The sequence below is a fragment of the Myotis nattereri genome, assembly GCF_964212035.1.
Source record: "Myotis nattereri genome assembly, chromosome: 19".
Lineage (NCBI taxonomy): Eukaryota > Metazoa > Chordata > Mammalia > Chiroptera > Vespertilionidae > Myotis > Myotis nattereri.
The window spans coordinates 1,383,891-1,407,223 of record NC_138095.1 but is presented as its reverse complement, the minus strand read 5'-3'; the positions used below and the strand labels follow the sequence as shown (position 1 = coordinate 1,407,223).

The 23,333-nt window shown below is 51.8% G+C and overlaps 1 protein-coding gene across 2 annotated transcripts in view; it reads right to left on the bottom strand.

Moving 5' to 3' along the window:
- The window catches only part of TECTA (tectorin alpha), a gene marked incomplete at its 5' end in the record, with an annotated part of 106,799 nt that overhangs the window by 6,879 nt on the left and 76,587 nt on the right, over nucleotides 1-23,333 (bottom strand). The window contains 7 exons of one of the 2 annotated variants that reach the window (XM_081113346.1): nucleotides 1,823-1,910; nucleotides 3,164-3,326; nucleotides 8,071-8,319; nucleotides 8,721-8,884; nucleotides 12,180-12,382; nucleotides 14,039-14,149; nucleotides 22,334-22,662. In XM_081113346.1, coding sequence (XP_080969472.1) covers nucleotides 1,823-1,910; nucleotides 3,164-3,326; nucleotides 8,071-8,319; nucleotides 8,721-8,884; nucleotides 12,180-12,382; nucleotides 14,039-14,149; nucleotides 22,334-22,662 — 1,307 coding nt within the window. The remainder of the gene's footprint in view (nucleotides 1-1,822; nucleotides 1,911-3,163; nucleotides 3,327-8,070; nucleotides 8,320-8,720; nucleotides 8,885-12,179; nucleotides 12,383-14,038; nucleotides 14,150-22,333; nucleotides 22,663-23,333) is intronic. The other variant, XM_081113347.1, reaches the window with a different exon arrangement.

The following is a 23,333-nucleotide window of genomic DNA, read 5'->3' as shown; positions in this document are numbered from 1 at the left end:
GCATGGGAGTCTCTGTGCCTCCTGAACTTTTGTGACATTTCCCTTTACCAAGTTAGGGAAGTTTTTTGCCATTATTTCTTCAAACATGTTCTCTATGCCTTGCTCATTTCTTCCCCCGCTGGCACTCCCATGATGCAAATATTGTTATGTTTCATGTTGTCCCACAGCTCCCTTAAGCTTTGCTCATGTATTTTAATTGTTTTGTTTGTTTGTTTGCTTCTCTGATTGAGTGATTTTTTTCTATCTTGTCTCCTAATTCACTGATTTATCCTTGGCTTCCCTTAATCTGTTGTATATTCCTTCCAATTTGTTCTTTATTAGTTCTATGTCAATCTTTATTCCCAACTGATCTTTTTTCATAGTTATTATATCATTTCTCATGCTGTTGAGTTTCCTTGCCATCATTATTCTGAACTCTATATCTGATAAATTTCTTCTCTCCATTCCATTTAGCTCTTTTTCCAGAGAATTCTCCTGTTTTTTCACTTGGGGCTTGATTTTTTATCTCCCCATTTTGGCTGCCTGTTTGGGTTTGTGTCTATGTATTAGATAGATCTGCTTCTACTCCAAATATCTAGTGAAGGACAACGTCAGACACTATTTGTGACTGGTCCTGAGTACCCTGTTTGGAGCTATCACCAATCCACAGCTTGTGGCTCCCTCTGCTGGGGCTGGGTGCCTTTGGAAATGACCAAGATGTGCTTTTCCTAGCCCTGGGCCAAGAAGGAGATTAGACAAAGACTCAAAGCTTCTAGAGATCTGCCTCTGCCTGCAGTCCAGTCTTGATCAGTATCAGGCTATTGACCACGGAGTGGGTGAGAGGTCTTCCAGCAGGGTGGGGAATTGCCTTTTCCCCAGGCCAAAACCGCCTAGATAGCAAAGGTCCACCAGAGAAAGATGTCCTTCACAGGGTGCAAGAATGACTCAGCACAGGAAACTCAGTTGGTTGCCCTCCGAGCGCCAACCCCAGGCCCCCCAACCCTAGACTCTCCTCACTCAGCTTTAGTCTACTTTGCTCTACCTCTGCTGGAGCCCAACGTGAGTGTCTGCACATGAAATTTTGTGCATTGGCCCTTTAAGAGGGTGCCTGTATTTTCAGCCGTCTCTCTCAGGCAGTCGGCAATGCTGCTGCTTTTCACAGCCTGACATTCTGTGAACGCAGTTCTCATTTCTGATGCTGTGGGCTGGGGGGCCTCGCTGGGGGTTTAGACCCCAGAGTTCTCAGTGGGAACCCCCACCGCTGAGCTATCCCTCTGGAACTTTAGCTGGTGTCTGAAGGAGTCTAGCCAGCCCTTTTGAGCCTCTGCCCTTCCTACTAGACGCCATGTGGTCTCCTCTTTCCGTCCTTGGTTATCAGGGTTCTTTCCAGCTAGTCTTCAGCTGATTTTTCAGGCTGGTTTTTCTATAACTTTAATTGTATTTCCAGTTTGTTCCTGGGAGAGTGTCAGTGTACCTCCCACTTATTCTGTTGGCATTTTTGAATCCCATATAAAATTATCAACTTAAAATTCAGCCTGTTATATTTGGTCAAACATTTAATTAACTGACCCATAATGCATTGGCAGGGCCAGACCAAATGATTTGAAGGCCCACCGGCCAGATGTTCCCCACCCCTGCTTAAAAGGGAGGGGAGGAAAAGGAAAAGCCCAGTGTGATTGTGAATTTTTAATAGTCAAGAAAAGGGTATCATCATGAAGCATCATATGTTCAGCTCCTCATTCATTAGATTCACATTACGGGTGACGCGCAGACAAGAGTTGCCTCAGGCCTTCCCCTCCCCTTGTTTTCATGATTTATAGTGTGTTTTAGGAAACATACATACTTTTTCTCCTAATGGGTCCCACTGAAATGATCTGTTCTTTAGGTTCTTTGGTATATTCTGTGGCAATCCTGGAATTTTGTGGGCAATTCTGAAAGACAGAACAACAGGGGAAATTTTACACGATCAGGCTGGTATCTCTTTTCCACCATGTTTCCACCTCCCGAGGCAGTGGTTGCCCCGAGCACCATCACTGTTCAGATTAACGCGCCCAATGCCTTCTCGATCAGAGCCCCCAGACTCTAGGCTCTCTGTTGAAGAGACTGAAATGTATTCTCCGCACTAGAATTAGATGCATTCCTGGGAATGAGGAGTGCTGTATCTCATCAGACACTAATTATGCAGCAGCATGTGGAAGAAGCTCTGACTATAATTCACATCTCAATTTTGTAAATATGGGGTAAGCAGAAAGCTGGAGTGTTAAAGGTTAGGGACCAGTGCAATAAGATCTTAGTGACATTAGCCATACATGGTGGGAAGTACACCTGGCGTGGAAGAGAGGATCGGCTTGTCACCTCATCCCCCCCTCGCCCTTCCACACCCTCAGGCCCTGGCATGGCTCTGGATGAGCTTCAGGGCAATCCCTGGCTAAGGAACACCTAGATGGCCTGGCAGGTGTTGCTCAGTGGTTGAGCACTGTCCTATGCACCAGGAGGTCACAGTTCGATTCCCGGGTTGCGGGCTTGATCCCCAGTAGGGGGCATGCAGGAGGCAGCCGATCAATGATTTTCATCATTGATATTTCTATCTCTCTCTCTGTCTCCCTTCCTCTCTGAGATCAATAAAAATATATTTAAAAACTATAAGTGAAGAACAGCTGGATAAAGTGTGTCTTGAACCAGGAGCTTGCTTCTCAGTGGAGTGGAGGTTGGCCCCAGTGTCTACCTCAGATTCGGGTGACCTGGCTCCTTGAGACTCTGATGTAAGTGTTCTTAAATGGGCCGCCTTTGCCCCCAGGGGACAACTGGCAATGTTAGGAGATGTTCTGGGGTGTTTGAGTTGGAGGAGCTACAGGCATCTAGGGGGTAGAGGTCAGGGAAGCTGATCAATATCTGACGATGCACAGAACAGTCTCCACCCAAAGAATGATTTGGTCCAAATGTCAGCAGTGCCGGGTTTGGGAGACCCTAACCTGGTGCCACACTGGACAGCGGACACTGCGGAGACAGAGGGGTCAGTGGCACTGTTCCGCTGTGTCCTCTCTCACTGTCTCCCCAGAGGCGACTGCCGCTTGCAAGCCCCCGAGGACTTCCAGGGGCCGTGAGACCTGAAGGACCCTGAGGAGTCACATAGACCCTGGCACGTGTGACCCATGGGGGGGATGGGGCAGCGAGATTCACTCACTATTTTGCAGGAGTACTTCTCCGAGTCGCAGAGTGACACCGCGCAATGAAGATGGACTTCGTCGTAATCCCCGATGAACTTGAAGACTGTGACGTGAAAGCGGCAGGTGAGGGAGACGCCGTTCTCTTCGATGCCGATGGTGTTGTCTTTAATGTTCTGACACCTTTTCAGAAAAAATAATACCTTTGCTTCTTATTTTCATACTAGAGGCCTGATGCACAAATTCGTGCATGGGTGGGGTCCCTCTGGGTGGCCTGCAGGGATCGGGCCAAAACCTGCAGTCCAATGCCACCTGCTGCTCCCACTCATCCTGGCCCCACTGTGCCTGCCGTGGGCTCCCGCCCAATCAGTCCTGACCAGGAGAGGCTCAAACTGCCACAGGAGCACTCGCTAGCCAGGAGCCCTGTGTCTGGCACCCTCCCAAGGCGAGGGGCCTGCGGGATTGGGCTGAAACCAGCTCCCTGACATCCCCCAAGGGGTCCCAGATTGCGAGAGGGCACAGGCCAGGCTGAGGGACCCCACCGGTGCACAATTGGGCCAGGTAGGGACCGCAGGAGGATTCAAGGGCATATCTGGACCATCTTGCTCAATCCCGATTGGCTGGACCCCAGCAGCAAGCTAACCTACCAGTCAGAGCATCTGTCCCCTGGTGGTCAGTGCACATCATAGCAACTGGTCGACCAGTTGACTGTCTGCCCCCTGGTGGTCAGTGCACATCATAGTGAGCGGTTGAGCAGCCTTAGCATATCATTAGCATATTACGCTTTGATTGGTTGTTCAGTTGTTCTGCTGTTCAAGTCTATTTGCATGTTACCCTTTTATTATATAGGGTTTCATATAAAACCATTGTAAATGGTAAAAATGCCTTTGCATGTGAAAGTGACCTCTGGATTGTGTGGGTTTGGCATGTATGACTACGTCCTCATATTTACATCGTTTGTTTTAAAAACATCAAATAGCACCTCCAATTAGGACCCTAACTGCATCTAAAAACAGAATGACTGTGGGGATGGAACTCAGTTTCCCTACGTTTCAGCTTCTTATGCTGCTCCCTCATGCTGCTGTGGGCTATGCTATCAGGCTAACAAACTCAAGGTTACTTCTGTATGTTCATCACCATCCATTTTGGGAGGAGCCCCTGATTCAACCCTGTTGGGAGTTCTTCCCACGTGGAGACAGCAGCTGAGATAAAGCCGTCAGGGATGCGCGGGAGCACTGCTCGGAGGCAGGCAGCCTCTTCTCTCCTCCGCGGCACTGACAGCTTTCAGGCCTGCAGATCTTGCCTCCAGGACTCAGAGTTCCCCAAATGTTCAATCTCATGCCTCGGGTCTTCTCACATCATGTCTCCCCACCTGGAAGTCTCTGCAGTTCATCCCGCTCAGCTCCTGCTCTTCCTCCCACACCAGCGTAGGCCTCCCCGCTTTGTAAGTGTTCCCTCCCCCAGCGGCCAGGCGGGAACAAGGGGCTGCTCCTGGTGGGCCAGTAGCGCTGCTGAGCCCCTGGAGTGCAAGAATCAAGCCATGCTCCCCAGGGTGCCCCCCTCACACACGGGGCATGCGGAGTCTGCGCTGGACGCAGGAATTGAAGTGATGCATTGTGCTGTGTGGCCCAGGGCGGCTCATTGGAGCTAAGAGGTTCTTTACATGATAAAGATACAAGGGGGACTCTTTCCTTAGTTGCCTTCCCCCAGCACCCAGAATTAACTAACTCAGTAGGAGGATTATAAAGGAAAACAGTCCTTCACCATCCCTATACCTATTCAGTTTTGTGCTCAGGCTTCAAGGCAGTAGTTTCTTAAATGAGGGGAAACAAAAACTTGCTAGACTGTTTCTTGTCACTGTTACTATGTGAATAATCTAAGTTGGCTCAAAGATTCTAAAATAGTCATAGCCCTGATATGCAAGCCCCTCCCGCTTAACCAGACCCCCAGCTACGAGAGATCACTTAGGTTTTGGTCTCAGAAGAACATGGAACAGAAGGAAGGGCCCAGGGGAGCAGAGCTGGGCTGTTTGTGTGCTGCCTGCGTGTGAGCAGTCAAGCTCTAGAATTCTCTGTCCCCCCCAAGGAGAAAGCCCCCCGCCTCGGCACCCGGAGAGGAGGGGGAGTGACTTGCATGTCCCCTGGCTACTTTCCGAATCACTGATGGACGCTGGCGCCCTCCCTGCGCTCCACCAGCTGGAAGGAACAGGACTCCTCAGGATTCTTGAGCCCATTTTGCTGCTCATTCACTCAGCCCTGAGCATCACGCTTCATGCAAGTTCGCTGGAGACCACACACACCGCTAACCAAGGTCAGGGGACTCCTGAACTGAAATTCTCCCACGTGGCAGAATCCCTGTACGCCCAGTCACAGTTCGAGTCCAAGGCCTTCATGGAGACCCTGGGGAAGCCGAGGTTCAGGAACACACTCATTTGCCCACTCCCCCTCTTGGGGTCAAGTCTGTTAACTCCCTTTAAAAAATGCTCAGTGCCACAGCGACCTTCAGAGGAGGCACAAGCCACATCACCTGGATAGGCATGTGGTCGTGGCTCGGATCTCAGCCCTTCATCATGGGAAGGACCATGACAGGGACGGGGAGATGAGGAGGGAGGGGGAGACGAGGAAGAAGGGAGAACAGTGACACTAGTCCGGGCATCTCGGCCTGCAGGACACCAACTGGTTACCAAGTCCTTCCCTTTGCCTAGAAGAAGCTGGAAACCAACTCAGAAAGTCAGGTGCTTCGGTGAGATCTTTCCTGAAACTTCCACATCACGCCTGCGAGCCCAGCCACGGCCACACCCAGCCACGGCCACGCCCAGCCAGCGGGGTTGGCTGTGTACCTTCCTCCTCTGAGCCTGTTGCATCTGCAAAGCTGTGGCTTATTGTTTGTCTGCCCAGACCACACCCTTCTGCTGATGAACCATCCCAACCTTAAAGCTGATGCACACGCCCCCCTCCCCCGTGGTGCTCCCCCGAAGCCAGCACCTTGGCATACTGAATCCTTGAAGGTGAGTGAGTCTGAGAAAATGGCAGAAGCAGGAAGGTCACCCTGACTTTCTCCCTGACCCTTTCCACCTGAAACAAGTCATAAAACCTTCATGGGAGAGGTGCCCCCTGACACCCCAAGGAAAGGACCATTCTTATCTCTTAAGACAAAAGGGACTCGGAGGAGAAGCTGAGCAGATGACACTACAGTAACTTCATGCCTGGCCGGTCCCTGCTCCCTGCCTGTCCCTCCAGCCCAGCACACAGCACTCAGGTCCAACCACTGCTGTGGGTCTTCATTCCCATACTGAAGGCTCCTGTGTCACATAAAACTTGTATTAAATACATTATGAAACCTTTTTCTGCTAATTTGTCTTTGTTTTCAGACCCACCAGGTGACGTCATGCTGCATCCCTGCAGACACAGGAGAAGCGTGGTCCCGGGAAGGCTCCCCATGCTCTCCCGGGAGCCGGGGAGCGGGGCTCGGGCGCTGCTGTGGGAATGTGAGTCTAGGGCGGCCAGTGTCTGGCAGGGCAGACAGAGACGGACAGAGCCAAGGGACAGAGCGAGGGGGAGGGTGCGGCAGCATCTGCCCCAGTCCAATCGTCCCTGAAGCCACTTCCACGGCTGGAGTTGGTTTTGTGATGATTAAATGCTTTATTTTATTTTATTTTTTTGCATAAGCTACTTGGAATGGGTCTCTCCTACATCTAATAGAAAAAGAAGTTGGATGAATAAGTCACCTGCTTTAAGGAGGATTGCATTAGGGGATGGAAATGTTCTAACTAGTTCATGGTGGTGCTCCTACTCCTCTTGTAAGGTTACAAGCATCACTGACTGTTACACTTAAAGCAAACGCATTTTAGTGCATACAAATTACATATGCAATCAAGCTATCAAAAAAGAATTACTGCTTGACACAACCAGTGTTTGTAAAAATTAAGATAATTATCATTATTGTTGGATCTATAGTCTTCGTTTTTTCATTCATTCAATAAAATTTTGTTTCATAACCATTATATTTCAGAAAATATACTAGGTGCTGGGCATATAGTGGTGAGTAAAGAGAAACTCTTTGATTTTATAGGCTATTATTCTAATTCTTTTTAAATTTTAATAGATGTCCTACTCACTTTCAGTTATTCTCCTTACATTCTTTCATTTTCATGTAATTCACATTCATTTCAAACTAAAATTTCAAGTAGTAAGGACAGACCCTCTGATCACATGGAAAATATATTTGTAGTTAATGCCGTGTGGGCTTGGGGATCTACCAGCAAACTGCCGTGTGACTTCAAGCAACTTGCTTGCTCTCACTAAGCTTGAGCCGTCTCATTCATAAAATGAGGCCTCTCACATCTACCTTCCAGGTTGTAGTGAGAATCTGATAGTTCATGGATGCAAAATGCTGGCCTTGTAGGAAGTCAACAAGCATTAGTTCCTATTCCCTTCTCTAAACTATGGCGTAGGCTCAGTGGAATGCTACGCTGCTGTAAAAAAGAAGGAATTCTTACCATTCGCAGCAGCATGGATGGACGTGGGGCGCATTATGCTAAGTGAAATAAGCCAGTTGGAAAAAGTAAGTATCACATGATCTCACTCATTTGTGGAATCTAATGAACAACATACACTGATGAACAAAAATAGGTCCAGAGACATAGAAGCATGGAACAGGCCATCCAACCTCAGGGGGAAGGCAGGGAGGGCTGCTGGTGATTAAGAGATCAACCAAAGGACTTGCATGCATATAAGCATCAGGAACGGTCACAGACAATAGGGGGTGAAGGCCTGGGCTGGGGGTGGGGGCAGGCTGGGAGCGGTCAATGGAAGAAAAGGGGGACACCTGTGGTACTTTCAACAATAAAGAATTTTAAAAAATAAAACGCGGAGTAGACTAATGTGACAGTGAAGGCCAAGGCTGTGCCTGGCGAGAGGCTACGCACCCTTCTTCAATGATGAAGTACCGGAGCTTGTCATTGCTGTCGCGCGAGGGTGTGGCATAGCACTTGTTCAGCGTCAGGATCAAATGGGTGGCATCAGCTCCGACCACAAAGACCCCGACGTACAGCACGTCTCGCGTGGTCAGCACCACCTCGCCCTGGCGGTACGGGTGCTTGTAGGAGGCGTTTTTGTAGAGCGCCATCTTGGTGGTGAAGCTGCCCTCTTGGGTTGGAACGGTCAGGTTAATGACACTGAAAGGGAAAAAGACCACGAGGCAGGGGGCCCGGCAGTTATGTTTACTCAGTTACCTGCCACTTCGAGCTGAACACGCAGAGGGAGGCGACGCAGGCAGCAGTGGGGTCCAAGGCTGCCCTGTCCATACGGTCCCCTCCAGCCACGTGTGGCCATGAAATCATCGTAAATGACCATCAGTCCTCAGCAGCTCCCCCCCCCCCCCCCAGGGCCAACAGCTACTGTGCTGGATAGGACAGACGGAGAGCATGCCCGTCTGGAAGTTTGGGAAGTTTCACTGGGTGGTGCCACTCTCAGGCAGGAAGTCAGATACGGAAATAGGGGCTGTTCGTCCTCGTGCTTCAGCGCTCAGAGCTGGCTGGCATGATGGCGCCCCCTGACCCGCCGGCCACAGCCTCACCTCAGCATGGGCTTCACCACCGAGTCCAAGGAGATCTTGATGTCCAGCTCGTAAGCACACGAGAACTCCACGTTGATGGTCCGGTCCCTGGTGATGATGTTGCCCGTGTTGTTGGCGCTTTCTATCCAGATTGTGTTCTTGTACATGATGTGAGTGCCATTGGACTGCAAAGCAAAGGGGGTCAGAGAGCGTTAAATCTGGGAGGAGCACGTGGCTTGCATTTCAAATCCATGTCCTGAAGTGGAGAAATGGCTTCACTTCATATACCCCTACGAGGCCAGTATAAATCAGTAGGGAGGTAGCCTCCGCATTTACTGCGAGTATTACAATAGACGCCAGCAGCACCCTCCAGTCAGACACCCTTGATGCCCACACAGGGTGAGTTCATGAATTCTGGCCACAACCAGCCCGTTTCTCTGGGCACCCAAGCAGGGGCAGCATGAAGCATTGCCAGCAGCAGGTCATGTAAGTCTTCTTTTAATTCTTAATTCAAAATCTCTCCTCCACCAAATCCTTTCCCAGACAGGCCCACACGAACCCAAATGAGCAAATGCAGCTTCCTCTTCTTACTCCATGTTAACAACTCGTTATGAACAGAAAGAACGAAAGCACAGATAACAGGAGGGAGAGAAGCAGCGAGAGGCTGTGCTAACCTACACGTGGGGAATCCGACACCACAGCGGGAGCCCGGCTGCATTTCTCTCTTTTTTTTTTTTGTCTTATTTTTTCCACTTTATTTTATTTTTTAAAAAAATCTTTATTGTTCAGATTACAGTTGTTCCTCTTTTTTTCCCCCATAACTCCCCTCCACCCAGTTTCCACCCCATCCTCTGCCCTTACCCGCCCCCCCCCACTGTCCTCATACATAGGTGTACGATTTCTGTCCAGTCTCTTCCCACACCCCCCACACCCCTTTCCTCTCGAAAATAGTCAGTCCACTCCCTTTCTATGCCCCTGATTCTATTATAATCACCAGTTTATTCTGTTCATCAGATTATTTATTCACTTGATTCTTAGATTCACTTGTTGATAGATGTGTATTTGTTGTTCATAATTTGTATCTTTACCTTTTTCTTCTTCTTCCTCTTCTTAAAGGATACCTTTCAGCATTTCATATAATACTGGTTTGGTGGTGATGAACTCCTTTAGCTTTTCCTTATCTGTGAAGCTCTTTATCTGACCTTCAATTCTGAATGATAGCTTTGCTGGATAAAGTAATCTTGGTTGTAGGTTCTTGGCATTCATCACTTTGAATATTTCTTGCCACTCCCTTCTGGCCTGCATAGTTTCTGTTGAGAAATCAGCTGACAGTCGTATGGGTACTCCCTTGTAGCTAACTAACTGTTTTTCTCTTGCTGCTTTTAAGATTCTCTCTTTGTCTTTTGCTCTTGGCATTTTAATTATGATGTGTCTTGGTGTGGTCCTCTTTGGATTCCTTTTGTTTGGGGTTCTCTGCGCTTCCTGGACTTGTAAGTCTATTTCTTTCACCAGGTAGGGGAAGTTTTCTGTCATTATTTCTTCAAAAAGGTTTTCAATATCTTGCTCTCTCTCTTCTTCTGGCACCCCCATAATTCAGATGTTGGTACACTTGAAGTTGTCCCAGAGGCTCCTTACACTATCTTCATATTTTTGGATTCTTTTTTCTTTTTGCTTTTCTGGTTGGGTATTTTTTACTTCTTTGTACTTCAAATCTTTGACTTGATTCTTGCGATCCTCTAGTCTGCTGTTGGATCACTGTATAATATTCTTTATTTCAGTCAGTGTATGCTTAATATCTAGTTGGTCATTTTTCATATCCTCAAAGGTCTCACTAGGCTTATTGAGGGTCTCACTAAATTTATCAGTGGTTTCTAGAAAATTCTTGAAAAACCTTATAACCGTGGTTTTGAACTCTCTATCCAGTAGTTTGGTTTCCTCCATTTCTGTCATTTGTGACCTGTTTCTTTGTCACCACATTTTGGCTGCTTCCCTGTGTTGATAGAGTGGCTTTGTGTGATAGGTGTCTATAGGGCTCAGTGGCTCAGCCTCCCCAATTACCTGATGTGGACACTCTTGGTGCACCCCTTTGTGGGCTGTGTGCACAATAGTGTTGTAGTTTAGCCTTGATTGTTGTTGGTATCACTGGGAGGAATTGACCTCCAGGCCAGTTGGCTATGAGAATCAACTGTGTCTACGATGGGAGAACTTCTGTGCTGGAGACACCCTTATGGGGCAAGACTTGATTTAGTGGGGCTTTGGTGCTCACTGAGTCTGCCCCCTGAGTGTGTCCCTTATGGATCTGAGGAGTTGTAATCTGGATGGTCCCACTCTGACCATTGGGTACACTGGCTCTTGGATCTCTAAAGGAGGTGCTAATTTAGTCTCTGCCTGAGGCTACCCAGCAGGAGCTACGGAGAGATCTGCAGATTCCTCTTCTTTGTTTGGGATTTGGAGGTGCCCAGATGAGGCCCAGGTGTGAAGCAATGCAAGCTGCTGTGGGGCCTTGGGCCTTCTTTTGAATGTTCTGGGTCTTTCTGACCCAGCTGCAGTTTGTTAGGTAATTGTAGATTGCAAAGGGCTAGGTTATTCATATGCAAAAGCCTCTGCCACAGCTTGGGTGGGGCGGGGTCTCAGGGAATCAACAGGGCGGAGCAAACAGCTATGACTTATCCTCAGTCCTGCCCTAAGAGGTCCCGGGTCTCAGTGTCTTGCGGTAATCCCTGCAAGCACCTCTGAGAGAAAGCCGCCCTTGAGTTCTGCCCGATGCCAGACAGTCCAGTTTCTCTCCGTATGAGTCTGGGTCCCCAGAGACTCGCCTGGAACTGGAATTCAGAGCAGTCGGGAGCTTGAGACTCCCTCCTGATTGAAAAAGACAGCCGTGTCCTCAGTTGCCAGCCCTTTCCGCGTGCGCCTCCATACCTCTGCACTTTACTTCCTCACCTCCTCTGAGTCTCAGTGTGCTTTTCTCTTTCCTTCTAGCTGTAGACTTTCCACTCAGCCAGCCTTCCTGTGGTTCTGGATGGTGTCCGTTTTGTCTTTTAGTTGTATTTTTGAAGTGGTTGTGCGAGGCAGCAATTTCAGGTGTTTACTTATGCCGCCATCTTGGTTTCTCCAAAGCTGTATTTTTTTCTGCATTTCTCTTAAAGGATACCTGGGATGCCCTGATCCCCCAAAACAGCAAAACCCGGCTACTGACCTGAAGGCATGAGAAGGAATAACATTTTGTCAACACGCAGGACAAAGGATGACAGCAGACAGAGCGGGCCCAGGGAAGAAGCTGCCACCTATTGCACTCCTCCAATGCAGCCATAATTCCGCACAGACAGCCATTGTCCTGGCAGGTCATTTGCACGCCGTTTGCTGTTTTCCCAGGAGGCTATTCCTCACTGGATGGCCCTGAGGCGCTGTCAGAGCAGTCAAGGCGCCAACACCTGGACAGTCCGCCCCCCCGCCCCGTAGGCTCTCCCGCCAGGGCCTCACCTGCACGATGTTCCCGCAGTTGCCTTTGGTGTTGTTGATCTGAAAGGAGATGAAGTCTTCCCCTTCGATGCCCGTGCACTGCCTGTCATTGACCCTCACGCCCTCTCTCTCGAAGCCGAGCTGGAAGAGTTTGCACTTGGAGATGGACACCTCCATCTGGGACGCCTTGCAGGTCACCTCCGCATCGATGATGTCATGCGAGTCTGTGGGAAACAGGACGATGACAGTCAAGAGAGTGGGTGCTGGTCTTGCCACAGCCAAGGCGGCCTCCATGGCCGTTTCCTGTAGAAATGGCTGCTAATCTGCAGGAAGGCTGTGGCGTTTCTAACTGAACTTTGCTCAATCCAAAGGAGTCTATGAGCTCATTCAGAGCAACAACTGGGACCTTGAAGAGTCTTTTTGAAATGAAGAAAATACTAATGAAGTGTCTTTTCTTCCTAAACCCAGGACTCCCCCACTTGCTTAGTAGCTGCTTTTCTGCAGGCTCCATCCTGCCTCTGGCTCAGGGAGGCCTGGCTGAAGGACCCGCCGAGCAGGACAGCACTGGTCAGGCCACCCCAACCCAGCGCATCCCCAGCTGAGCACCAAGAGCTCTGGATCTTGACACGGGGATGTGTCAGCTGCCGTTCCCGGTGAGCAAGCAGCTATGGAGACCAGTTTCTGTCTGCACAGGGGCAGTGTGGGCAGCCCAGCTGCCTCCTCCTGGAAAGCCTTGGCCTCAGGCTCCGCAGTCTGAGTGTAGCTTAGCCGGTGCCGCCCAGTTCTGGGCTCGGGCAGGGCGGGGCTGGTGGAGGTGTGTGTGCTCCCACCCAGGACTCGGTGGGGCAGGACTTGGTGTCCTACCCGGTCACTGTTCGCTTCACACATTCCAGCTGTTTCCTGGGGCCCCACCTGAACCTGGCGACAGAGCTGCCTTAAGATGAGCGCCCAAGCGCCCAAGCGCCCACGCTTGCCCCGATTCTCACATTTCCGTCAGACCACGCCTGGCCTGTCCGTCTTCCAGGTCCTCCCAATCCCTGATGCTGAAGGTGCCACCAATGCAATGGCTGATTCACTCACACACACGTTTCTGTTAGGATTTACTAGCGGCCCAGTGGCTCCGCTGGCCCAAGCTGGCCGCCCGCCCGCCCCCACGAGAGCCACTGCTCCTTTGGTCCTGACGCCCTAGTGACCCACAGCCTTTTATGACGTAGATGCAGGAAAGGGTGCGGCCAGGAAGACAGCATCGCCTACTGCCAGGTGCAGGTGCTTCCCTGCGGGTGACCTGGTTTGAAAGCTTTGCTGTTGGTTTCTAACCCACAGTGAGGAGGCAGCTGCAATCCTAGAGCTTTGCTATGCGGTTGCAGGCCCCTCCCACTGGGCCCATCTTGGGGCGGGAGTGGCAGGTGTCACTTACTGTTCCCAAGGGGGGGGACAGGTGTTACTCACTGTTCACGTGGGGGGCAGGTGGCGCTCACTGTTCACGTGGGGGGGCAGGTGTCACTCACTGTTCCCAAGGAGGGGCAGGTGTCACTCACTGTTCGCGTGGGGGGGCAGGTGTCACTCACTGTTCACGTGGGGGGACAGGTGTCACTCACTGTTCACATTGCGGGCACAGGTGTCAACTCGCTGTTCACGTGGGGGGGACAGGTGTCACTCACTGTTCACGTGGGGGGGACAGGTGTCACTCACTGTTCACGTGGGGGGGACAGGTGTCACTCACTGTTCCCGAGGAGGGGCAGGTGTCACTCACTGTTCACGTGGGGGGCAGGTGTCACTCACTGTTCACGTTGGGGGGGGGGCGACAGGTGTCACTCACTGTTCACGTGGGGGGGACAGGTGTCACTCACTGTTCCCGAGGAGGGGCAGGTGTCACTCACTGTTCCCGTAGGGGGGAGGCTCGATGCAGCCACACAGCTCCCCGCCGTTGTCCAGCTCACAGGTCCGGTTGGGACAGTCGGCCCCCACGCAGGGATCGTCCACCACTCCTGCTAAAAGGGAGAACAGGAACGCGCACACTTGACTTCCACACCAACACGCAGGCGCCGTGTTCACTCTGGACTTGCACGGCATGGAACTGTGATGGTCAGACAGCAGCCATGGATGAACACACAGGGCAACCTTCCAGAAAAGAATGAGCGCAGCTAGCAACGGGGCCTGGCTTGGCCGGACACGGGGCTGCGTGCGGCAGTGGCATGACCTCCTCCATCCCTCACACGTGCTCTGCGAGCTACACACTGCCACCCCGCTTCATGCTGAAGCTTGCCCAGGGCTCCCACAGTGGAGCTGTGTGTGAGGATACAGCCCAGACAATCTCTGCCAAGACACGCCTGCGTGTGACCTGGCCATGCTGCCTGTCACGTGCATTTGCACTTTCTGAATCCCTCATTGCTCTCTCCCCAGCACCCAGTCACCCCCTAGCCGGCCCTCAACAAATATGCGTCAAGAAAGACAGCTGTAGGGTCAGTGAGTTCCCTTAAACCACCCCCCCCCCCGAAGCTTCTACTTAATTGTATAAAAATAGATAAACCCAAAACCTACCCACAACTCACAAGCATTGCCTCACGGTACTATTTAGCCCAAAGGGTAAAACTATAAGTAAAATGTCAATGTATGTGGACTGTCACCATCATCCACGATGAACAAGGTTTCGGCAGCCAAGGAGCCCACAGACCACCTTCAAGATCATCAGCAACTCAGTGAAACCATCGATTGAGATCACTGTCTTCGAGACACTCCTGTCTTTGGTTAAAGCATCTCTCTCCCTATCAGATGTCATAATTCTCCTGTCCTTCCTGGCGAATAAGGGTGAGAGCTGAAGACACAGCTGTTCCATCCCTCCAGAGTCTAATAATGAAACGAAGGGCGGAGCCGCCGAAGCTGCAGGTAAGCATGACCAGGTGCCACGCTCCCTGAGAGAAACCAAGGGTGAGGCCGGGGGTGCAGAGATGGCCACCCCACCTGCCTGGGTGCCTGGCGCAGGACTGGGGGCAGCCGTCAGCATCACTCGAGGACACTGATTGAATGAACACAGCCCGGAGCATAACCGAGGGGAGTTGAGGCTACAGCCACAGGAAGGACACACCTCCCTGGCAATACCGAGGCCCGCCTGCCAGTGGCAACTCAGACACGCCCTTATAAAGAGGGGGCTTTTGAGGTTAAAAACAAAAACTAACGTGTGTGTTTTTTAATTCAATAATTTTAAATGTTTAACACAGTAAATTTTAAAGTTAATTAAAGGATTGCTTGTTAACACGACATATTAAAATTAGCAGACAAAGCATTTCCGTCGATTTCCCAAAGAGACTGGTAATTCTAAGAGAACCTGAAATCGCTGAGTGCATGTTGTAATCAGCTGCTTTGTTTTAGGTTTGGAACAAACTGTGTTCTGACGCTTGGTCAGGTTTAATCTCTCTGTCTGATGCGTGTGCAGTGCCTTTGAGTGACACTTTTCCTGGCGCCATGTACACACCAGGGGGGAGTGAATGTCAGGCAACACCAACCTCCTGCTGCACGTGTGTCTCACCACATCGTGGGATGGAGTGGCCACCTGTGTAAAGGGTCACACATATATGCATATGACAAGTTTGTATATGTTTATATATATTCACTTCATTTGATTAACATGGTAAGAAAATGAACAGATAGAATAATGGATATCTATAATAAAAGCGTAATATTGTAATTAGACTGGGCAGCCAAACGACCTTCCGGACATCCTTCTGGATGAAGCCATCACGACAGGGGCTGAAGCAGAGGCAGTTAGGGGTGATCAGGCAGGCAGGTGAGCAGTTAGGGGCAATCAGGCAAGCAGGCAAATGGTTAAGGGCTATCAGGCAGGCAGGCAAGCAGTTAGGGGCGATTGGGCAAGCAGGCAAGCCGTTAGGGGTGATCAGGCAGGCAGGCGAGCAGTTAGGGGTGATCAGGCAGGCAGGCAAGTGGTTAGGGGAGATGAGGCAGGCAGGCAGGTGAGCAGTTAGGAACCAGTGGTCCCAGATTGCAAGAGGGTTGTCTGACTGCCGGCCGGTTCAGGCCCAATCCCTGCAGGCAGGATCAGGCCTAAACCAGCAATCGGACATCCCCCGAGGGGTCCCAGATTGCGAGAGGGTAAAGACCAGGCTGAGGGACCACCCAACTCCCATGCATGAATTTCATACACTGAGCTTCTAGTATCTATACTAATAAAAGGATAATAGGCTAATTAGAGCAGACATCTTCCAGACATCCATCTGGCCAAAGCCACAGCAGCTGTGAGGGCCTAGAGCAGTGATGGCAAACCTATGACATGCGTGTCACCTCTGACACGTGAACTCATTTTTTTGGTTGATTTTTCTTTGTTAAATGGCATTTAAATATATAAAATAAATATCAAAAATATAAGTCTTTGTTTTACTATGGTTGCAAATATCAAAAAATTTCTATATGTGACAAGGCACCAGAGTTAAGTTAGGGTTTTTCAAAATGCTGACACGCCAAGCTCAAAAGGTTCGCCATCACTGGCCTAGGGCCTGCAGTGGAGTGGCCCCGCCACCAAGGGAGTGGGAGCGGAGGGGGCGGTACTGTCTCCGCTCTGCTGTGGGAGTGGCAGAGGGTGGGTGCAAGGACGACGATCTTTGCATCAACAGCTACAACACAAAAGGCCACACCCACAGATGGTGAAGGTGGGGCTGGGCCTGGATGAAGAGGCCCATGAGGGCAGCAGCCAGTGTGAGCCGCAGTTCAGGAGCCTCCGGGAGTGGCAGCGCCAGGCCATCCAGCACTGCCTCCAGTCCCTGAGGCAGGCCCCAGTGCTGTGAAGCCAACTGCCGGCAGCTGTCCTGCCAGAAGATGAGGTGGGTTGTGCAGCACACCAAGGGCTGCCAGCACAAGACCTATGGAGGTTGCGGAGTGTGGAAGCAGTTCATGGCCCTTTGCTGCTACCATGCCAAACACTGCCAAGAAAATACATGCCCCATTCCCTACTGCCTCAACATCAAGCAGAAGCTCAGCCAGCAGAAGGCACAGCACCGCCAGCAACAGGCGTAGCTCATGCACCAGCAGATGCCACCATCAACACCCGCACCGTGCCTCAGCCGAGTCTGCCAGCCCCTCCTTCAGCACCACCCCCGCCTGTTGGAGGCCGGGTGTAAGCTGACACGGTCCTTGCACCTGAAGGGGCTAGCAAGGCTGGGACCCTTACCCACACAGTTTTCCCAGACTTGTTTGGATGGCGGTTATCAGTAGAATGAGAGCAACCTTTGTAGAATGAGAACAGCCTTTCATGGCTTACCAAGAAGTCTGTGACTATTTACTGAGATTTGCTGTACCGAGAATTTGTCCTGCTCTGTCTCTCCCTTAGAGATTAAGAGGAAGAAAGAATACATTCCTCTGGACAGACTCCTATTCAGTGTCTTGTGTATAAAAGGCATTACGTGGTTAATAAACTCACTGCAGTTCCTCAATTGAGCTGTAGTCCTCCCGATCCCACTCTCCTGTCTTTCTTTCTTTTCTCAATTCCCACCTCCCTACCTCAGCCCGGTTCAACCCGTCAGGCTGGCCCTGACATCGGCCCCCCACACTGCATCCCAGCACAACTGGACACCACAGCCCCCAACTCTGCCCCAGACCTCGCCTGTGAGCATGTCACTAGCCAGCTTCTCCAGTGTGGCCAGAACACAGCCCCCCACCACAGTTTGCACTGGGAAGCCCACTAACCAGGTGCCAGCCCCACCGCCCCCCGCCTGGCCCACCTGCAGCAGTGGAGGCGCCCGGCAGATTGCACGTGAGGCACAGCAGCAGCAGCATCTGTAGTGGGTGAGCACCAACAACGGTATGCCCGGAGGCACAGTGACCCCCAAGAGCTAGATGGCCCCCATGGGCCTGAATGTGACCCAACCAGGTCAGTGGGCCTGTTATTCTGCCCCTCGAGCCCCAGCAGTGGCAGCCAGCACCCATCCCCCAGCAACTGTCAATGTGAGGCATGCCCAGACCCGTGATGTCTATGCAGACCCCAGGTGCAGCCACCTCAGAGCATCTCTCCAGGTGCCCTGCACGACCTGCTGTGGACCCTGAAGTCTCCCAGCTCCCCCAGCAGCAGCATGTGCTCAACATCCTCAGGTCAAACCCTCAGCTGATCAAACAGCACATGGCCAAGGAAGTGGCCAGCCAGCCCGGCCTTCAGCTCTAGCACAGCCTGCTGAACCTGAACGCCATGCAAGCCAGCGGGGCACGACCTGCTGTCCCTCCGCATCAGCAAGCAATGGGAGGCCTGAACCCCCAGGGCCAGGCTTTGACCATCATGAACCCGGGGCGCAACCCCAGCGTGGCGAGTATGAGCCACAATACAGAGAGATGCCACAGAGCAACGGCAGCAGCAGCAGCAGCAACAGATAGGCGGCGCTGGCCTGGCTGCAGGCCTGGCAGGACACGCCCAGTTCCAGCAGCCTCAGGAAAGTTGACACTACCCGCAGCCATGCAGCAGCAGCGGATCCAGCAGCAGATTGGGCCCCAGGCCAGCCAGACCCTGTAGGCATACTCTGTACCTTTCCCCTACCCTCAGTTTCTCCCCTGCGCTCAGCACTTTTCTATTGTCCCTGTTTGAGGCTCCTGCCCTCTCTGCAGTTTTCCTGTTATTTTCATCTCAGGTGTCACAAGAGAAGCTAAGCAGCCGAGAAAAGCAACGCTAGACCCAGCTTCCTGCAACCGCCTGCACCTACATCCAACCCACACAGAGACATAAATATCCCACCCTCCCTACTCTTGCTTGTTGAAATGGATACACTGCTGTGTATTAAAATAAAATTTATAAAACTCTCACAACGTCTCTTGGCCTGTCTCCTGTCAGCATGGACCTAACAAACCCCACGAACCCCAGCAGCACATGCTCTCAGAGAGCCACGGGCCTCACCACTCTGGGCAGCAAATGGCCATATCCCTCAGTATTCAGGTGAGATCTCTCGCCCCTGTCCAGCCTTCAGACCCCAGTCCCAGCCTCCACATGCCAGCCCATCACCACAGATAGGTCCCAGCCTTCACCACACCATGTCTCCCCCCAGATTGGTTCTCCCCACCCTGGCCTCCCAATCATCATGGCCAGCTCCATAGATTAGGGACACTTGGGGAACCCCAAATATGCAATGCTACCACAGCTAAATACCCCCACAGGAGTGCATTGCCAGTGAGCTGTCCCTGGTTGGTGACATCACAGTAGACACCTTAGAAATGTTGCGGGAGCAGGAGCAGAGGTGGCGCCACTGCAGGAGAGGCCTCGGTGTGGGCCCTTCCGCAGAGGCAGCGGGAGAGGGGGCTGTGTGGTTCCGGTCCCAGTGCTGCCCATTCTGCAGAGGCAGCCACAGTGTCAGCGGCGCGGGCCAATCCCGGCACCACGCCTCCGCAGAGGCTGGATGGGGTGTGACCTGCTGTGCCTCAACCTCCCCCAGCCCCTCCCCAGCCAGCCTGGCCCCAGATCACCCCCCACCCGCCAGTGGGCAGGGGGTGGGACCAGCGCTAAGAAATGGAGGCCGAGGGCTGGCAGCCGTGGCAGCTGGCAGTGGCAGCAGCAGCGGGGTGATGGGGGCGGCGCCTTCTCATGATCGCCTGGTCACCTCCTGCAGAGGGAGGCCAGACTGTGGCTTAGGAGAGGGCCTAAGCTGTCAGTAGGACATCCCCTGAGGGCTCCCGGGCTGTGAGAGGGGGCAGGCCGGGCTGAGGGACCCCACCCAGTGCACAAATTTTTGTGCACTGGGCCTCTAGTATTAAATAATGTTCTTACTACAGAAAATATACAAGAATCCATAGATCTTTATCACTAATTATATATATACACTGGAGGCCCAGTGCATGAAATTTGTGCACGGGGGGGGGGGTCTCCTCAGTCCAGCTTGCACCGTCTCCAATTTGGGACCCCTTGGGGGATGTCCAACTGCAGGTTTAGGCCTAAGCCAGCAGTTGGACATCCCTCTCACAATCCTGGACTGCAGGCTCCTAATTGCTCACCTGTCTGCCTGCCTGGTTGCCCCTAACTGGCCCCCCCTCCCCCGCCGGCCTGATCACCCCTCACTGCCTCTGCATGCCAGCCTGATCACCCCTAACTGCCCCCTTGCCATCCTGGTTGCCCCAACCTGCTCCCCCCTGCCGGCCTGGTCACCCCCAATTGCAGCCCCCACCGGCCTGGTCACCCCTAACTGCCCCACCTGCTGGCCTGGTCGCCCCCAACTGACCCCCCTGGCCGGCCTGGTTGCCCCTCACAGCCCCCCCCCCACTCGCCTGGTCTCCCCATGCAGCCTGCTGTTCAGTTGTTTGGCTGTCCCTCACTAACCCCCCTGCTGGCCTGGTCACCCCATGCAGCCTGCTGTTCAGTCGTTTGGTCATCCCTCACTAACCCCCCTGCCAGCCTGGTCACCCCACGCAGCCTGCTGTTCAGTCGTTTGGTCATCCCTCACTAACCCCTCTGCCGGCCTGGTCATAGGCAGCCATCTTGTGAGGGCATGAGGGTTAATTTGCATATTACCTCTTTGTTATATAGGACTAGTGGCTTGGTGCACGGACTTTTGCACACTGAAAGAAAATTAATTAGAAGAAATATTTTAATATTGCTATTCACCCTTTCTCTATAATAGAAGTGCCAACCAAATTCACTATCAACAATGACAGATTGAAACATACACGTGCGATTGGCGCCAGTGAGAGCTTTATATGTATCGCGCATGTGCGAGCCAACTTAGCCTTTTATATATATAGAATAAACTTGCTTAGTAGACCTGCTTTCTGATTTAGCTAATCTTTTTCCAACCCAGTGAAATACCCCAACTTCTCTTTCAGGTAATTGTCAGCAACACAGCAGTAAATATCAACATGAAGCAGATTATTATTGTAAATCACGCAGGGAGAACAAAGAGTAATATATTTAACTGCAGCAGTGTTTGACTATATTCTGCACAGTGAGAAAACCTGAAGCCATTTTCAAGGTCCACCATTTCTTACTTCTTTTCAGTTGGGTCAAGTTTCTAAACTTCCTAAATCTCCATTTTCCTGCTAATGAAAAGAAAATAGGATTCCATCGAGTCTCCTATCTACCTGCTCCAGGACTTCTGTGAGGATCAAATGAGATGAGGCACATGAAAACACTTCACAGACATTTGGTTACAGTGTGAAATCTTTGCACCTGACTATAAAGCAAGTTGCATTCCTGGGCTGAAGAAACTCCAAGGAGGCTCACTGCTAGGGAGAGGAAGCCAGGCATTGCTATGTGATGCCATTACCCAGCACCCACAGCCACCGTTTCTGGGCTGGGCTGTGGGCCACATTTTGTGCCATGGCAGTGTCAGCTGTGATTTGGTGGGGTGTCGCTCCAGGGTGGTGGGGGGCCTCTGTCCCACCTGGGGGAAGCCGAGTGTTGCTTTGTCGGCGCCAGTTCCACGGTGCCGTTTCTCTGTTAATGGCCAGTGCACATCATGGCAGTTCCTGCATTAGCGTCTGCCCCCTGGTGATCAGTGTGCATCATAGCGACCAGTCGGATGGGCGAAGGGACACTTAACATATCAGCCTTTTGTTATATATAGTTATTTTATCCTATATAATAAAAAGCTATTATGCAAATCGACCCAACGCTGGAACGACCTGTTGCTATGACGTGCACTGACTACTAGGGGGCAGACGCTCAATGCAGAAGCCGGCCTCATGGCTGGTGAGCGCAGCAGTGGTGGCGGGAACCACAGGCCTGGCTGAGGGACCCCCCCGCACCCACCGGCAGTGCACGAATGTCATGCACTGGGCCTCTAGTATATAAATAAAATCCCTTTATAGTTCTTACCACAGCTTCCTTTCAACCCAGGCAGATACGGCCAGCGCCATTCTAATTCAGCTTGCCGTTTGCCACTCACATTGCTTCTCTGATTCAGGCTCTGGCCATGTTAAAGGAGTGGCATGGAGCTGAGTTTGGGGCCTGGATCAGTTTGGGTGCCATGCGTACTCTGTCTCTCCACTTCACAAGTCACTACATGGGTGCTCATCCCACCCAGAGCCTCATCCCTCCCCCCCCACCCCCACCCCGTGCTCCAGACCCCACACCTGGGCAGGAGCTGGCTGCAGCCACCTTTCTAACCCCGGAGGCGGGTCTGAGACCAGCCTGCCAAAGGGGCAGAGCCATGCCACCAGCAATGCTGTTCTTAACTTAGAAAACAAAACAGTTCTCTTACAGCAATTCTCCTTCTCGATCCACTCCGTGCTGAGGATCCCCAAGGAGCGGCAGGACTCCCCGTAGGCGGCCAGCGAGCCGCAGAGCTGCAGCTTCCGGTGGTTGTAGCAGCCGTCCAGGTAGCAGGACTCGTAGAAGGGCAGCGGGTCGAGCAGCCCGTAGCAGGGCTGGAAGAAGCCCTTCATGTCCGTGAGCTTCAGGCAGTAGCCTTCACCCTGCAGCCTCTGGATGTGCACGTTGTCGCAGGCGGCCGCGTACTGCGAGAACTGCAGCTCGTTGCAGCTGCAGGCGAGGAGGCGGGTCAGAGAGGGAAGGAAAGCAGCCCCTGGGCTCTCTGGGGGCGGGAGGCCCTGTCTACTACATCCTCTGCAGACCCAGAAGCCAACGCACCACACCGATCCCAACACCAACCGTCTTGGGACCTCAGAAACGTGGGTCATTTCTATGTTAATGTCGCTGGGATAAGTGAGCATAAAATCAAACTGAATTGGTAGCCAAGGACCAGACAAAAGGGAGATCCTGGCATATTAACCTTTGATATAACTGACTGGTAGAATTGATACAATAACCATAAACAAGTTCTGATATAACAGATAGCAATAATAATAATGACAACTATACCCGAAAGGCTCACAAGGGGTTTGAAGCTTTATGTCCACATCCGGGTATTAGCTGGTGTCTGGTGTGTTAAAGCCATGGGGCGATGCCAGCTAAGAGAAGTGTGTCTGCAGATCCAGACTAATTTAGCAGCCCAGAGGGTCCCAAACTAACCCCCACTGAGATAATGCGTAGAGCTCATTCAAAGTTGGACAGTTAGGGCCTTGGTGACTTCTGTGTTTAAAGAAGCTGTCTTGACTCCTACCAATTTTACCTGCACAACCACACCCAAGGCCTCCAGTAAGCATCATAATCACATGACTGGACCAGCACTGGGGAGCAAGCTGTGGCCCTTTTCTCCTGAGTTTACTCTGAATCCCACCCCCACTGAGTGCTTCGTCCCA